At 37.6% G+C, this 18,582-nt stretch overlaps 1 protein-coding gene across 10 annotated transcripts in view; it reads left to right on the top strand.

The window, feature by feature from the left end:
• The first annotated feature begins 210 nt into the window (after positions 1–210).
• Positions 211–18,582, top strand: part of CNTLN (centlein) — a 198,985-nt gene continuing 180,613 nt past the window's right edge. For 3 of the 10 annotated variants that reach the window (XR_012658052.1, XR_012658051.1, XR_012658053.1), the window contains exons 1-2: positions 211–503; positions 16,171–16,259. Coding sequence is in view for 6 of the 10 variants with exons in the window: in XM_075079219.1 (XP_074935320.1) it covers positions 255–503; positions 16,171–16,259 (338 nt within the window). In the remaining 4 variants the exon portion in view is untranslated. Of the gene's footprint in view, positions 520–16,170; positions 16,260–18,582 lie in introns of all 10 variants that reach the window. The other 7 variants (XM_075079219.1, XM_075079220.1, XM_075079218.1 and 4 more) reach the window with 4 other exon arrangements.

The raw sequence follows: 18,582 nt of genomic DNA, 5'->3' as shown, positions 1-18,582 counted from the left end.
CGGGGAGAGCACGCGAGTCGTGCTCCCCCAGGCGCAGCACTCACCGGCGCAGGGACAGAACCCCTCAAGGCTATGAGACACAGCGACTGCCTCAGCCAACGGCCGCTCCCGCCGCATGACGCATGCGCGGCTCTGCTGCTCGGGCGGGCAAATTCAAACATGTTCGCTCGCCCCTTCTTTCTGTCGAGGCAGCCGTTGCGTTGACGTCATTGCACCGCGTCCTCCTTCTCTGCGGTTTCCGGCGCTCGCGGTAAATGCAGCTGCGGGAAGGAAAGTTTTCGTTTACCTGGTTCACAGCACCGCTTCTCTCCCCTTTCCCTCGTGAGCGGGCGGGTTCCCTCCGCGCCCCCTCCGCCAGGCGCGGAGCCGCTCCCCATCTCGCCGCCCCCGCGGAAGAGGCAGGAGGCTTTCACCGCGACGCCGGCGATGGCTTCGGGGGTTGCGGAGGCGGCGGCAGCGCGGGCGGCGGAGCTGGAGGCAGAGCTGCGGAGCCTGGCGGAGCAGTTGAGTCGCTGCCAGGTACCTGAGAGCGGGGCCGCCTCCTCCAGGCGCGGCGGCGGGGGGGCAGCCCGCAGCGGGAGCGTGGGGCGGGCGCCGCACCCCCGGCAGGCCGCTCTCCTTTCCGCAGCTCGGAAGCGCCGCGTTCCGCCTGGGAGCTGGAGTTCGCGTCCCGGTGGCGGGGGCCGGGCCCAGGGCGCTCGGCCCACGTGGGGAGGGGTCCCCGGGATTCGCCTCAGCGTCCCCTTTGGCGGGGGCGCCGGGGTGGGGGGATGTGTGTGTGTGGCGCCCACCTGTTGGGCCCAGCGGCTCTGGCAGTTGAGTTAAACCGGCCCCGGGCTCTTAGTCTGGCTTAAAAGCAAGTGCTTGTCTTGAAAGCTTCCCCCTCCGCCCTGCCAAGAAGCCGCTATTTATTTGCCGGATGTGTAATGGCAAGAGTACCGAGGCGCTCCCTTGTGCAGCTCCTGGAGGAATGAATAAATGGAGGGGTTTTGTAGAAATGTAGGACTTGAAGGAACCTTTAGAGGTCATTTAATATCTCTCCTCCTACCTTGCAGCAGAATTAAGTATATACCTAAGGCGTTCCTGAGAGGGCAGGCTTTATGAATAATTACAGTTGTACTTCTAAAAGTTCTACCAGATTACTGCCCTGCGACCGACCTTCACAGATACATTTCCCTCATGTTTTCCAATCAGTCTTTCGTTGCTTATGTTTAGGTACATTTCATGAAAACACCAAAACTTTGGTAATATGAGGTCTTGTCATAGAAATCTATGCTAATTCTCTGCGAAACAAGTGGATTACACATAAAGGGTATAGCAGGGAGGAAGGTGGTGACTGATGCTCTGGTTGATTTTGCACTTGCTTCCTGATAGCCAAAACAGTACTGTGCTCTGAAACACAGTCTGGTTAAATCCACAAATGCCTGGGCTAATGTGGTCACACCTGTGAGCAGAAGATAGTATCAGTGTTAGAGTTAGTAGTGGTTTGTTGCGTCAAGCAGCATTGCTACACCTGGCAGCTGGCGTCAGATTTCTGCTGTGGGTAGAATCCAGACTTCTTGCAAAAACTTGTTGCATAGGAGAACTGTAGGGGGAGTGAACTGTCAATAAAAATCCTGTTTAGAAACAGAGCAATGAATGGTTTGGGGATATATTAAGTGTCTTGTGGGAGAAGCATAGAGAGGTCTTTATAATGGTAATTTAGTTAGTTTCTTCTTCTCCCCATGCAGATGTGCAGTATCAGACAAAATTTGGTGGAGGCAGAAGGAAGGCCCTGTGCTCTGCTCATTTGCTAGCTGAACACAAATTATATATTACTAAAACCTAGTAGCATGAAATATTTTTGAAGAGCATTATAAATAATAGAAACTCTGAAGTAAACAGTACAAATTTGAATTTCTAATCACTTTGATAATGTAACTTGAAGTACACAAATTGTAGTTAAGTATCTGATTTCCTCTGTAGATTCATGCAATTACATGTGCATTTCTCCTTGTTCCTTGATGAACCTATTCCAATAATTTTGTAGTCAGCAACCAGAAAATATTTTTAAACTTTTAAGTCTCATGCATATTATTTTGCCATTCTTGTATCTTCGTCATGTATCAGATCTCAGATAGTTTTCTGGGAGGGAAGCAGGCAAAAAACATGAAAGTAGTTCCTATAATTGAAAACAGAACCCAGTCAGTGTTCTGCAGTAATCTCTCCAGCACTAGGTAGAATCCAGTACATACCATCCTCTTAATAACAGGGCATGCATATCTTCAGGATTTTATTTCAGGTTATTAATAAAATAGAATGGAAAGTGAAGCAGTAACCTATAAGCGGAAATTCTTCTCTGAGAGCCCTGCAGTGTAGGCGTCTACAATGCTTTACCATTTTACTACTTAATGAGTAAATGTAGAGAGACCTGTTTAAGCATGTGTATTTTACATAAAGAAGGGGGGAAACAGGTCTTAATAAGTAAAAGAGGTGATCACCTAATCAATTATGCAGCTTTTCCAAAGCAGAATTTATCCAAAATAGTTAACCTTTTTTTAAGTTTTGTGAAGTTACTCTGAATTTGGATAGGAACTAAAATAAGCTTCACTAAGATTCTTCAGCTGGTTAGAAGTCAACTGATAAAATTATTCAGGGATGGTTAATCTATTTCAAGTTCATATTTCATATGAAAAGTTTGTGCAAAGACAAGCCATTTGAAAACATAAATATATTCGGGCAGTGTTAATGTTGCACTTTTCTGATTTCTTCGCAGTTGAAATAAAAAGTTTTTACTTCCCAACTAATTCTGTTAAAGGAATTATGTTTAATCTGCTGGAATTTCCTTAGTTTCATTTGGATGTAAGACCTTCTTTGGTTCTTCAGTCATCACCTAACATTGTAGGTCCTGTTAATCAGAATCGTGAAATTGTTCAAGTTGGAAGGGACCACTTGAGAGCATCTTTTCCACCCCACCCTAGAGCAAGGTGCCTACAACGGTGTCCAGTCAGGTTTTGAGTATTTGCATGGCTGGAGACTCTGCAACCCCTAGGAGCAACCTGTGACAGAGTGTGAAGACCCTCACATGAAAAGTGTTTCAGCTGCTATTAAGATTTTCCTCGTCTTAACTCTACCCAAAAAAACCCAGAACATATCTCCTTTGGAGACTATATTAGCAGGCGTTTTTGGATAGAAATGTTGTGTAAATGTAAATTAAAAAAGACAACTGGATAAAATTGCCTAAGTTTATTTTTTTTCTTCTGAGTATTACATTCACAAACACATAAACTACACTTCCCAACTGAGACAGACTTCCCAACTGAAATATGGTTTAACTGTGTATAAGAGCTAAAGGATTAGTCTTAAGTATTTGTTTAGGTATTATTAGCCTTTTGGATATCTTTTTTTTCTGAAGGAAAGAACCCCAATTTATCAAATGAATTTGTTCTAGGGAACACTAAACAAGATTATAAAAATAGAGGTGTGTATATCTAGCAGTTATCTAGCATCTGAATAAAATATGTGTGTCCACACCTCCTTGGACTGTTATATTCACTGTGATATGAACTGCACTTCCAAAACAAAGTCTCTCCATTGGGATCTGGAGTCTATTGATGATATGGAGTCCATTGGCTAAATATATGGAAGCCATCTCTGGCTAATGAAGCTCCTGAGTCTTAGCGGAAGTATTGTGCACGCTAGGTGTGCTCTAACTGCCTGTATTCCAGGCATCTACTTTTGGCTGTTGTCTATTTTCTGCAACAGGATCCTGGAGTAGCTGACTCTTTTTCTCATCTGGGGTGGTGGCCTTTATGTTCAAACCTAGGTTCTTTTTCTTCACATTTTTTTTTCTTTCAAGGTAACACTTCCCACCAAGTTAAGATGCCTAGTATAATATTTTGAAGATTTCCCTGTTTTTTTTCTCCGTTCTTTTCTAAAGCTAGGGATCTGCTCATAAGTTTTGAGCTCAGCAGCTGATGCTTGCAGTATTTTGTGTTTTCTTTAATACTTCTAAAAACATTGTGGAAATTTGAATCACAAAAAGTGAGATCCTGGAGGAGGGCATGTTTTAAAAACACAACAATGTTGTTGCAGTCACTCTGCAAAAAACGGATGTTGTCTTGTAATTCTCTGATGGAATTTGCAAAAATGAAAGAGCCAAATTAAGAAAATAGCCCAAATCTCCCAGGTTGTCTACTGAGGAGTACAAAATAAATATAAAGCATGTTTGCATCAGTATTATGCTGTTTTGAGAAAATTATTGTTGTGTCTGCAGTAAAGCATTGTGTAATTATTCTGGTAATCACTTAATAAATGGCTTTTAATTTCAGTGTTCCTCTTCTAATTTTATTTGAGAATTACTTGAGTAATTGAGTAATTTTCTTAGGTGTTGTGGTTACCTCTTGGCTCAATGTCATACATATGTGGCATATTCTGGATCAGTGGTAAGAGTCCAATTCTCTGATAAGCTGTTTAGTTTGAGTGTCACAATTAATGCTAATTATGTACCAACTTATATACAGAATCAGTTGATTGTATATGTTTTACATGTTGGATTGATGTATTTTGTTTCATCTTTTGCTGAAGTTTCATATACAGAATGATTATAAGCAATAACTATAATAGGGTCAAAACAGCATCAAATGAAAAATTCCAATTCAAATTGCTGTTGGTGACCATCCAAAAAGAGTTTCCTGCTAGTGCTGTTCTCCATCTTTCTTCACTCTTTGAGACATGATGTATCTTCTCTGCACCGTGATGGATGGTAATCAGAGCTCTTTGTCTTTTGTTCCAAATTTGTTTTAGCAATTGACTCATGTCATCATGTTGCAACAGTTTTCTTAACAATGTGAGATGCATAGTTAGATTATAACAAGTGGGGGATTGTGACAGTATCTGACTAGTTTAAGTTGCATCTGTCCGACACCCGTTGAAAATCTAATGTAGCCCTGATAGCGTTGGTTTATAAGTGGTTTTAACCCCTCCTACTCTTATTTTCAAGTAAATATGAAAAATATATTAAATAAAAACCCAAAACATTGCGCTATTTCATGATACGTGAAGAGGCTATTTGAGATGCATGTTGATTGTACGTATTAGGAATGTTTTTAAATCAAAAGCTGAGAGTTGAAACTATTACTAAATTTTTAAAAGCCATAGCTCTCCTTTAGTTATGTGTTTTTGTGTTGATTTGTTTTTTATTCCTCTGATTTGGTGATCAAAATTTCAATGGCTGTGAACTGCTAGTATAAGAATTTGAGTGTGTATTTCTTCTGGATGAATTGTTGATATCCATACTTTTCTTTCAAAATGGGGTAAAGTATTTAATGCTCCCATTCATTAAATACTAATTTCTTTTATTCATTATTAAGCCAAGACCACATATTTATTGGTGCCAAGAGATGCCAGCTGTTTAGTGCTTTGGGTGTTGTTTTTGTTATTTTACACTCTTATATTTTGCCGTAAGGAGTCTAAATCACATGAGTCTGATTAGTACAGGTGTTGTTAATAAAGGCCTTACTTTTTCTGTTTTAGACAGAAATAGTGTTGTTGAATTGCTAAGTTCGTTTATTTTCTTTTGCCTTTTTTTTACTTTTGGCAGGTTTTAGCTCACTAGAATGAATTTTTGCATACCTGGTCCTTCCCCCTGAAAAATACTTCTTTGGAATATTTGAGCAAAACTGAAGATGAACTGAGAGTGAGATTTAAATTTTTTTTTAAAAAAAGGTATTTTTGCACTTAATAAAGTAGTTACCTCTTCATAGTATGTCTGTGTGCAAGTGTTTCAAATTGCCCCCAGCATGTGAATGGGAATCTAAAATTTGGTATAGAGATCATAGAATCATAGAATGGTTTGGGTTGGAAGGGACCTTTAGAGATCATCTAGTCCAACCCACCCTGCCATGGGCAGGGATGTCTTTCAGTAGGTCAAGTTGCTCAAAGCCCTGCCCCATGTGTCTTTGAATAATTCCAATGATGGGGATATCGACAAACCTGCTCCACCACCCTCATAGGAAATTCTTCCTTATGCCCAATCTAACTCTATCCTCTTTCAGTTTAAAACTGTTGCCCCTTCTCCTGTCACTACAAGCCTTGGTAAAGTCTCTCTTTCTTCTAAGCCTCCTTTAGATATTCAAAGGCTGCAATAATATCTCTGAAGCCTTCTCTTCTCCAAGCTGAACAACCCCAACTCTCTCAGCCTTTCTTCACAGGACAGGTATTCCAGCCCTGAATCATTTTCATGGCCTTACTGTGGACCTGTGCTGACAGGTCCATGACCTTCTGGTGCTGGCGTCCCCTAAGCTGGATGCAAACTCTTAAGTAGGTCTCATAAGAACAGAGTAGAGGGGCAGAATCACCTCCCTCAGCCTGCTGGCCATGTTTCTTTTGATGAAGCCCAGGATACGGTTGGCTTTCCAGCTGCAAGTGCACATAGCCAGCTCATATGCAGTTTTTATCCACGAGTATCCCCAAGTCCTTCTCCACAGGGCTACCCTCAGTCAATTTGTCCCACAGTCTGTGTCGATATTGGGGTTTGTCCTGACCCAGGTGCAGGACTGTGCACATGGCCTTGTTGAACTTCGTGAGGTTTGCATGGGCCCTCTCTTCAAGCCTGCCAGTATCAGTCTAGGTGGCATCCCTTCCCACTGGTGTAGAAACTGCACCACTCAGCGTCATCTGCAAACTTGCTGAGGGTGCGTTCATTCAATCCCACTCTGCCATTTATGAAGGTGTTAAACAGTATTGGTCCCAGTATGGACTCTGGAGGGATACCACTTGTTACTGTTTTCCATCTGGACATTGAGCCGTTAACTGTAACTCTCTGGATGGGGCCATCCAGCCAATTCTTTGTCCACCTAACAGTCCATCCATCAAACCCATACCTCTCCAATGAAGTGGCAAGAATGTAGTGGGGGACTGTATCAAAGGCCTTGCAGAAGTCTAGGTAGATGACATCTGTAGCTCTTCACTTGTCCACTGATGCAGTCACAACATTGTATAAGGCCATTAGATTAGCCGGGTACCATTTGCCCTTGCTGTTTTACATGAAGAGAAGTAAGCTCTTGCTTGCAATTGTTCCAGCTGCACTGCGGATGCATCTAGAACGTGCCAAGGTGTCTGTGTTTACCACGTTGTTACAGATTTACCCTGGAGGAGCAGGTCTGGTTTTCTTGTCAAACTATATTTTGATTCAGAAGGAAGGTATGCTGCTATTAGAGAATGACTTCAGATAATCTTGTTCTTTCTTATTAAGTGTGCGCTGTTTCAACTATTTCAGGTACTGTTTAGCTCATGACTTAGAAGATAGGCAAATATTCTCATATTTATCCACAATTTAACAGAATTTGAAAAGTACTACGAAGTTATTTCAGGCAGAATTGACATGATAGACCCGAATTCTACTCGATTAATCATGGTAATTCAGAGTGAATATAGACAAATGTATGCATACATTTATATTGTCTGTAAAATAAAACTATTTGTGCATTTCTGTATTCTCAAATGCATTGAAAATCACAAATCCATTATGACTGTATTAATCCAGAGCACTATATTTAAATAAAAACTGAGACCTATGCTGAAACTTCTAGATTATTCTGTGCTCTCAAATAAGTGATTGAAGTCTTAAAACAACTCTCAGAATCGTAACACTTCCAGAAAGCAGTTATGTGACTTACAAGTGTCCTATTCTATTCTGTGCATCTTCCATCCAGTTAGTTTTAATTGAAGTAGTTAAGGTATTTATAGGTCAAAATGGAAACTCGCAGATGAGTTATCCTATTCTTGGTCTATAAAGGGATTAAATCAAACCCTTACCTCTGGAACTGAACTCCTCGGTTTCTCCTATCATCTCTTCTTTAAAAGAAATTCTTACATCAGCCAAGTGTTAAATTTTCAATGTTGAGTACTCGGAAAAAAGCAATTGTCAGTGGGATGGCTGTACCAGTGAATGAAGGTGTGCGGAGCATCCTGACTGCGTTCACCAAAGAGCAAAGGAAGTAATTTTCTTTCAGTTATTCAGTGAGAGTGGCGTTGTGAGGTCCACATCTATCAGATAACTTCCCTTTACCACTTAACACTTGTTTATCTCTGTCCTGCTCTGACGGTACCCATCTGACTTTTGTGATGTTAATTCATTGTCTGTCTCATGACCAGCCTCATGTCTCATGACCTTGTTTCTTGTCCATTGATGCCATGAGTCAGTTATTTGTGTCAGTTAGGAACCTGTAATAAAATTACTCAGTTAAGTGCGTTACTGTCTTTTTGTCACACTGATGGACTAATCTGAGAATCCATTTATGAAATAATCTGTAATGACAGCATCTTTTAGTATAAATTGTGTAGTATTTTTGCTTAGACCACTATTACTGCATCAACATTTTAACACAATGACATTATTATTTTTATGGTGCCTCTCTGCTTTCAACAGAGTTCTGAGTAAGGATGCAATCTCTTGGGGGGTGTGTATGTATTTACACACAATTTCTTATATTGTACATATATGTGTAGCTAAAGCAGTATACTGTCTTTTACCATTTTTGGTTCAAAGGTGTCTCTGTTGCCAAAATTACCAACAGAGACAAGACAACTGGAAATTCTTTAAATAGGAAATTATGGCTGGAAAACATGTTAAGCTGTTTTTCAGGTATCATAAAATTACATGTTCATTGCATACCCCTTATACTGCAACATTAAGGAACTGGGGGAAAAGGGGAGAAGATACACTTGTTTGCTGATGGCATCTATTTTGAAGCTATCAATGTAGTCAGGTCACGCAGCCTTCTTACAAATCTGGAGCTGGCAATTAGATGTAGCAGTGCACGCTGTATGTGAGTGACACTTTTGAACTTGGAAATAATGCTATCTGTAGAGCCTGGTGTGTATAAGGCACTAAGTTTTCTTGTGAGGTACTGATCAGTCTTATCTTCTAGTGACTTTTTATGTTGTTGAAAAGCATAGCACCTCAAAGATAGGTTCTGTAAAGTGTGAGAGTATTCTGTACTGTGAACACTCAGCAGGACTGGGTGGGCTGTGGAGAGAATACCTCTTATTTAGGAGTATAGTACATGACTGGAAATCACAAGGGAACACTGGTGCAGCAGGATCAAGAGAGTCTGCATTGGCAGCATACAACAGAGTAAGTTTAAAAGTCTTGAGACATCAAGAAGCAAGTCTGTCACTTGCATGTAAAGTGTATGCGTCAGCTTGATTAAAGGCTTGAACTCCGTAGTCAGAAGTGTACTAGATGTTAGGGGGCTCCAAACCAGTCCATATTAACTGTTTTCTTACAGATGTTTCAATGCTTACAACAGCCATGTTCTTTTATGGTTTTAGTTTTTTTTTTCCTCAGTTCTGGATAGAATTTTGCATTTCCATATGAATACTTCCAGCCTGACAGTCATGCATATTTCACTTTGTTTTGAAATATGCACTTCATAATGCAGAAAATTGTCAGTACCTGATCATTACAGAGTTCTTGCTAAAAATTAACAGTAAACCAATAGCTTCCTCTGTCCTCCCAGCAGTTCCTTTTTCCCTTTTGGGGGTATCTACTGATTAAGAAACAAAAATGAGATTTTTGTGTCCTGTGCTTTTCTAGAAATTATTGCAGCTGAGGGAGTGAGAGGGGTGGGAAGAGGTTAGTTGTTTGGATTTTAGTTTTAGGTTTTTTTTTTCTGTTCTGGGGGTGTTCTCTTCCAAATTTCAGAAGATGGTATCTTCCTAATTTGTAAATAATTTGTAATGCTATAAAAATTTAAGGTATGATATGAACACTACTAACAGTTAACGTGCTTTGAAATAAATATAGTGAAACATCAGAGAGAACTGATTCCATACTGTAGGTAACAGATGCATGATATATGAATTTACACTAAATGAGGAGGTTTTTCAGTTTATCCTTGTTCTGAACACTGTGCATGGTAGACATGTAAACAAAAATTTAACCTTTCTGTAAATTTCAATACCCAAACTATCATGAAAATTTAGTTCCTGTGAGCAAAAGAGAGATGCTGCTTATGTTTTTAGCAATCCTCTCACTGCTAATTTAAAAGCTTTTCCTATAGCAATTCAGTATCATCATGTTAAAAGAACGCCAGCTAATTCTCTGCTGATAAAGCAGTGTAAAAATACTAAAAACTTTCTACATTTAGGTCACTTTTAAGTTTCCATTAGACAAATAGCTGTATTCAATATTGATACAGTTTTACCTACTTTTGATATCTAATGCCCAGAGCAGTATTTATGCTTGGATTTCTCTTCCAAAAGGAAAGTAAATTGTTTTAACTTAAAAAAGAGTATTTGTCTTTCCCTGCTTACAAGCCAGAGGGATTCTGTGTTTTGTGACGTAGACTAATGTTTAATAAATTCATGACTTCACTTACAAGCAAATACTTTCACTGTAGCTAGTCATTCCATATAACCTTTGTCAGTGGCTCATCTTACATTTGTCCCTGCTTCAGAGCTTGCTGCTGTTAAAAATCAGTAAGAAAAATCCAGTTTGTTTTGCAAAGAACATGTTCCAAAGACTACCTTATAAGGTACTTTTCATTTCTGTATGTCTTTCAGTATGATGATGAATTACAATTACTTTAACTGTAGGCTGAGGTAAAAATTCCACTTTTCAGGGGATACACAGTACGCTGTTGTTTTCTTGCTTAATTCTTTAGTTCTGATGTGCGAACTTGATTGCAGGACGAGAGTCTTTATCTGACATTAGATGTGTTGTAAATAATCTTAGTTTTAATGAGTAATTTTCATTAACTTTCAGATGACATCTGTGTACTGCCTTGTGTATGTAAGTTCTCAGCTGTTCAAGGTACACTCTTGCTGACCTCTTGAGCTGTGTTAACGTACACTTGAGTGGGCTGAATGTTCCTTGGGTACACTGAAGATTGATACATCCCAGGCCTTGACAGCTGTAGTGTTTTTCTGTGCCAACTTCAGACAGTCTAAGCAGCCCTTTTTTGGAAGAAATGGTTTGGCTCCTAAGACCATTCAGGCAACAGCCTTACCAAGTCCATTAACTGTGCCAAGAGTTTAAAAAGGCTGTTTAAACTTCTTTTCATCTTAAAATTGTAATAATTTCTGGCTAATACTCATTCTGTTACACAAAATGCTTAATTACTTACAGATTTAAATGAAACAGTTTTAGCTATTAAAATGTTTGGCATGTTAAAGAGAGGTCATGTTTTATGGTAACTTACAGTTCATTGACTAATGTTTCACTAATGTTTTATTGTCATAATGAGAAATTTTGTACATTTCTCTGTAAACTTAATAAAGTTTACAGGTTTTTAACTGCAGGTGATCTCTTTTTTTTTTTTTTACTGGTAACATTCATTTGAAGATGCTGTTAAATAATTTGTGTCCTTATTCTTTTGGCAGAAAGGCCACTTGGGCAGGATGCTGCTTTGTTTGTGTGCATTTACAGAAATATAAATATCCAGTGAAAGGCATTTGTTGATTTAGATTCAAATATCTGTTGGTGTAATTACTGCATTGCTTTATGGTTCTGTGTATGCTTATTCAATGGTTCCAGTAGTAACTTTAAATACCCATTCCTGCCATCATCAAAAATAAACAGCATTTATTGAAATGGTATTGTTTTGCAGTTGTGGAAGTTCCAGTGATTTAGTGATTCCTCACTTATTTCCAGATGACTTGGAAGGTTTTGGTTTGTGTTTTGTGGTGTGGGTTGTTGGTGTGTTTGGTTTTTTTATTGGACAGTACTTAGCCTGTTCTGTTTAGCTGTTTCTTTGAATTTTATTTAATGCAGACTGTTCACATTCAATATTCTTTACTGCAAGCTTTTTTCTTTTTCAGTTAGGATGGCTTTTTCATTCCTACTTCACCTACCATTCTTTCATTACAGACAGAAATGTTGCAGAACTTAGGTATGTAAGGAATGGCAATTTCACTGACATGAATACAACTTGGAGTTGATTTTACTCTTCCTTGGATAACTTTGAAAGTAATCTGATTGTGAAATAATACTATGTGCTTTGAGGTTAATCTGAACTGCTTATTCGATTAAAAGAGGTCATTTGTAGCAGAGTGTCTGTGTTCTCACTAGGAAGACAACGTTCATTGAAACTTCATATTTTATATATCATCAAAAGGTCAATTTCTGGGAGGCTTGGTAAAGTTTAGGTAGAAACTAGGTTGCCAGAGACTCAGTACACAATGGATACTCAGCAAAAACTGCAGGAAGTACATGAACAATTCCCTCTTGTTTTATTGTGCTTACATATGTTTTGTACGTATTTGTTCATTAGGAAAAATTCAGTATGTGTCGTTTTTAGCTTTCTGTTTTTGCCGTTTTTTGTAATGGAGGAATCCTGTGCTTAGAATTCTCTGTCTGAAAGTTGTGCACTATTCTGTCATCTTGTGATGCCTTCTACTATTCCCCAGCTGGGACCTGGAGCGTGTAGGAACCTGCAGGGTAGGACAGTAGGCAGCTGCAACTGCTTGTAGTGAGTCTCATGATATTTGATAGTGCTTCTTGCAGCATGCAGAAACCCCAGTGTCTCAACTCTTCTAATAAATAAGGAGAAAACCCAATAGCTACTCTGTGGACTTGTATACAAGACACTAAAGGTAAAAGCTAAGGAAGCCTGATGGTATAAGCAAATCCAAATCTTTAAACAGGCAAAAAAAGTCTGAGCTGAACAAAGCTCATCAGCTCATAAACTGGCATCAGAAACTTTGATTGTTTGTTTGGCTCAAGATTTTTGAGCATTTGCAGATGGAATACTGTTGGCACTTTGTTATACTTTGACTTCTCTGTGCTGTATGACTTCACGGCCCTCAGACTAATTTGTTAGTAATTTCAAGTAGCTTCGTGTAAAAATAGAGTGAATTGTGTGTTAAAGATATAAAAAATATTCAAGCACTATTATCACTTCAGTTCTGCTCTACATATTGCTGATTAACTGAGAAATTTGAATTAAAATTATTTTAAAATCAAAGACATAGTTTATTAGATATAGATATGGATTAGATAGATATATAGATAGATTCCTCCATTATGGTTCAAAGATTTACTTATACTCAAAGTGGTATCATTTGGAGTGTAACAAATGCTGACTTACTGTCCTTCTAAATAATTGAAATCACACTTCCATTGCTATTATTTAGTGAGGTTTTTGTTTGGCTTTCTTTTTGGCCTCCCAACATAAATACAAGATAATTTTAGATGTTAGAAATACTCAGAATCCGTGTTCTGTGTAGGTCCTAATGTTTTTTGAAACCCCGCACTAGTTTTTCCAAATACAAAACACGTTCATATTTTTCATTCTGGTTTTGCCTGAGAAGTAGTAGGTCATTCAGGGTTTGCAGTGTACACACATAGTTACTTTTCAGGTGCCATGGTAAGGCATTTTCAGGAGATGGTGGCTTTTTAAAGCATTTCAGAGTAGATACCTAGAAATCCAGGATGTTGAGTGTCATAAGGTGTTAGCACACAATGATAGGTTGTACTACTTTTTTTTTTAAAAAAAGAAGTAAACAGCCATCTTTTTGGCCTGAACTGGGTAACCTAATTAATATGATGCTTTCTGTTTGTCTTTTAACCTAACTCCTGGCTAAAAGTGAACTCGTATTTAGCACTTGTGCTGAATAGAGATTTGGATACTGATGTGAAGTCATTTGAGTTCTTGTGATATATGGCTTAGTTTTGGTGTTCTTTCTTCAAACAGTTAATGCCATAGTGGACATAATCCAGTTAGTTACTATCTGTTTGCTTGCACGCAGCAGGGTTACTTTCAATTTTGAAGAGAGTCCTTACACTGCTAGCCCAATTTGGTTAGAGAAAGATGATGTTCTTTTCAAGGGTTCTTAAAGAGCAGTTTGTGCCCAGTTTCTTTCCACACAAAATTTGTTAATTGTTGGGTATTTTTTGGAAATACCATAAATGAAGTCTCCCTGTCAACACTTTAAAAGTTGTGTACATCCTACAAAGGTGGGTAAATGAAATTACTCTGGTTTTATGAAGGACAAACTCTTTCTGCTGTAGCCCACTTTGCATGAGCTGATAATAGTCTTGAATTATAAGATCTTTGTGGCAAGAGCCTTTGTTTTATTTACGTTCTAACACAATCAGAAATGCAGTTGGATTTCTTAGTGGTGTGCATTTTTATAGAAGGTAGATTTTTCTGGGTTTACAGCAATACCTTGATGAGGCATCAAATCTCCATAAAGTTTTCTTCTTTGCTTGAAGAAGTTGATGGCATTTGAAGATTTAAATAAATGTAAACTAGAAATGACAACAGTTGAAAGAGGAATATTTTTTTTTTAAACCAGCAATCATAAAATCACTCATTTCTCACTTGCTCAGCATTTTTCTTATGTTTTCTCATAAGTTCAGCATAGCTCCACGTCTCCATGCAATTTTAAAATTCAAAAGATGTGCATTTCTAAAATTGAAGAAAAGACATCTTTGAGGATTTCCTCATAAATCATGGAAAAATAGGTACAACAGTATCTCCTATTTCTTCTATAATCATTGTTAGTTTTTTAAATCCATAATTCAAGGTATTTGGCTGTTGCAGTATTAATCTTGATAAAATAATTTAGACTCAATGCATTGATAAATCTTGATAAAAGTCTGCTAGCTTTAGAGGGATCTTTTGATTTCATATTGAAGGTAATTGTTCTGAAGAAAGCAAAATATTAAGATGGAGTGATTGTCATGCACTGGAATTGATATTGCTTGTAAAGTTCAAGCCTGCTTCTTAGAAGGCAAAAATGTTTGGGAGCAAATGGAAAGAAATGATAGCAAAAATAGAAAAAGTGATTTCTGCTCCTGAGATTTACTCTAATCACACAGTATGTAGTCTTTATCAGCTCTTGTGAGACCTGTCAAACGTGTAGTTCTGTTGAGCTGTTTTTGTGCCTTAGATGACCATTGCATACACTGCTGTGACCAAAGGTGAAATCTCTTCTTATTCATAAAAAAATCAGAAATCAGGGAAAGAAGAAATTAAGTGGGAAAGCTATGAAGAGACCAAACGGTGGAGGTGAAGATAGGAACTCAGGTCTTCTGTTTCATTTGATAATCAGGATTTAAGAGTTGTGCAGAGATGAGATCTGTGTAGTTTGAGCCGATTTTGGTGAAGTTCTGGTTAACTAGTGATACCTGCAATATCCTAGCAGACTGTTAGGTTTCAGATGCTTGGGAGAAGAAGAAAGCGGGGAAACAGATAGCTGTAATAGTATTGGTTTTGCTTTTAGGCCATGTGTTGTTCTCATGCAAATTCTATTTCTCTTTAACATTCAAAAACTAGTAAAAGGTACACTAAGCTGCGTTCCTGTGATTTTTTACCTGTTGAATAGGCTTATTAGTTTCTAATTTTATGTTAGGCTGTTTTTAGCAAGTTTGGTATTAGCCCAGTCCATGGTTTATGTACATATACTTTCTTATCCTCCTTGTCTTCATCTTTTCCTGATTTCTGTCACTGCCCTCCTCCCCCAACATTTTTATATAATTGACACATCATGGTTTTAGTTTTTAACATAACTACATCAATATTGGTGCTTCCAGTAATAAAACTACATTGGAATAAAAATACACCAGTGCAAAATAACAACTTATGTGTGGTGGAATACATAAATCTGGAAAACCTTTTAGCTGACATCTAGTTTTCAAAAGCTTTCTACAGTGTATTTTTAAAGAACATTATTTCCTTGCTCTCAGTTGAGAGTTTTTTTAGAAGCTTATATACAGTGCAGGTTAGGTGAGAGTATGTTAGAAGGCTGATTTGCTTTCTAGTTTGAAATAATATTGAAGAGGTGCATATGATAAAACTTAATATTGAAGCATGTATTCCAGGCTGAATTTTTATTAATAGAAATTGTGTCCTGCTGCTAGAAGTACCAGTCATTGATGTCGCAAACAGCAGCCTTGTTTGAATAATGTAGACTTTTGCTGCCGGATGTCACATTGTGTACTCTTATTGTTGATGTAGGTCTTCATCTTCCTTCAAAATTCTTTATGGTTAAAATATTGTTTATTCAAGGCAACTGTTTTTTGTTTTTTTTTTCACAGGACAGTGAGTAACTTGTAGGGAATTCTTACTACAATAGTTTTTTTTTTGTTACTGTCTTTTGAATATCCACAGTATAACTTTTTCATCTATAAAATGTGTGGTATACATTTAATGTATTTTTGTCTTTTTTCCTGTTTCTAAGGCTGATAAAGAATTTGTGTGGTCTCTCTGGAAACGTCTCCAAGTGTCAAGCCCAGATCTTACTCAAGCTGTCAGCTTGGTTGTGGAGAGGTGAGTTTAAAGATTTAACATAATACTAAAACCAAAACCAGACAAAACCCCCCTGCTCATACCATATTTTTGTCTCTTTAATTGAGAACTAGGTAGGATTTTAAAAATGTGTTGCAAAAATTCTATTGTTAAAATTTTTCAAGAGTACCTGGAATATGTTACAAGTTTTCTTTTTCGATATGAGTTGAAGTATACTTCAAAATCTGTTTTCACTGAGATTGCTGTGCTGCAGTTGAATTTAATTTTTAAATTCTAAAGGTACTTCATATTCTGTTTTTCTGTTGAAAGAGCAAGAGGAGGTAAATAACATTTTTGAGTGTCACAAGTGGTTGGATAACAGTTACATATGTAAATTATGTTTTTCTCCATTCTTAAAGTGAAAGGCTAAGACATGGGAAGAGAAGAGGTGACTATGCAGTTTAGTTATTACTCCTCTGAGGATATTAATGATGGCAGTTCCCTCATGGTACTTATATATTATCACCTGATTGCTATAAATGTTAGTTAATCATCACAATATGTGATTGATTGATTTAGAATGCTAATATTTACAAATTCAGAATTTTGTAGGGAGCATGTGAATGGGCTGGTAACATGACTGTCAAAATTCAAACAATTCTCTTATAGTCAAAAGATTTATCTGTTCTTTCTCTCAGGGTGCCATAAGTTCCCTTTTTTAAAATGAGAAAGTTTATTTTTTTTTAAAAGAAGAAAGTGGATTTTAACTTCTTTACATGCCTTGCCAACATTACTTGGGAAGCTTGATCTTGAAAGGCATGTTTTGCTTGTTCACATCTTTCCTTTCTGGACTTGATCAGTAAATGTTCTTCCACTTCTGAAAATATAACATTAAGTTCATTAGCTGGGGCTGCATTCACTGTAGTGTTGTCCCATCTTCTGCACTGCATAAAGCAATGAAAATTTTGTCCAAAAATACAGTGTGATCACATAACTAGAGCTAATATTCTAAACCATTCATATCCAGGGGAAGAAATCTATGGTGTAAGCACCTGCAGCTTGTTTTAAGACAGCTGTTACCTGAGAATTTACATTACAATGATAGTGTCAAATAACTTGTGGCTCTGTACTGGGATGCTTCCCAGTAGGGCTTGGCTGTTAGGACAGTGTACTACTTTCACATTGCTTGGATGTTTTGATTTGGGAAGTAATTTTGATATATGAGGAAGATATAGGATTTACACAGTCCCTCATTTATGTTGAAATGCAGATTCTTACTGACTTGTTCCAGAATAAAACTTGGTCATATTTTCATGAGAACAGTGGTGGTATCAATCTTCCTTCTTCAAACATTTAAAAAAATGCAATAACTGCCTAAGTACGTACAGTATTTAATGTATGTAAGAATATATTTTATGTATATAAGCACAAGTATGTGAGAAACATTAAAAAATTGTTTTCCCGTAACCACATTTTATAGATAGGTGAGCAATGTGGAAAATTGTAGCTTATTCACAAGAAGTTTAATAAGACAGAATCAGGTGTTCAGGCTTATATTAATGTTTTTCATTCAGGTTGCATGTAAAAATTAATCGGGATATTAGGACAAATTGATGTATAGAGATGTTAGAAAGCATGCATTTAAATGATGTTGAATATAAGTAATTATCTGGTATTCTTGAATTGTATGCTTATATAAGATACAATCTGTCTTCCTTGTTTATCCTTCTTCATGATTAGGAATATTTTTATGATTGGTATTTATCCCTTGCTTTCAATGATTTTATACTTTATTTAGAACAGAAATCAATAATTGTGTGTGCATTATTCTGACTGATACAATGAACATGCAGCTCTTAGATGCCACCTTGATGCCCACAAGCGTGATAATGAGCTGAATATTTTTTACTGTGGTATGAAATATATGTGAAACCCTTTTAACGTAGTGTTCAGTCTATCAGAAGACTTGCTACGGAAATTTGGCATATAATAATGGTCTATTATATATGAAGGTAAAGATATATTTGGTGCATGTGCTTTACACCTTATGTAGAAGCGGGTGATTGGTACTCTTATGTGAAGGTGTGACAACATACTTCTATTAAGGTGCTTGTCCAATTTTTTATGTCCTTTCAGAATAACACTAATGCTTTAGATCACCTCTTATGAACTCAGGGCTGTACATCTATATCATACATTTCCCATGCTTTTCAGAGTTATAGACTTAAGAAGGAAGAAATTGTTTCCACAGCATCTTTTTAGGTGTTATCATTACCCCCGAGAATTCTGGAATAGGTTTGGATAAAACCCATTCAGTATGTAGGAGTTTTACTAATCATGACTTTGAATTTTGGGGATCGGGCAG

This window comes from Phalacrocorax aristotelis, chromosome Z, assembly GCF_949628215.1.
Source record: "Phalacrocorax aristotelis chromosome Z, bGulAri2.1, whole genome shotgun sequence".
NCBI lineage: Eukaryota > Metazoa > Chordata > Aves > Suliformes > Phalacrocoracidae > Phalacrocorax > Phalacrocorax aristotelis.
Note: the sequence above shows the minus strand (reverse complement) of the source record. Positions and strands in the feature narration are given on the sequence as shown.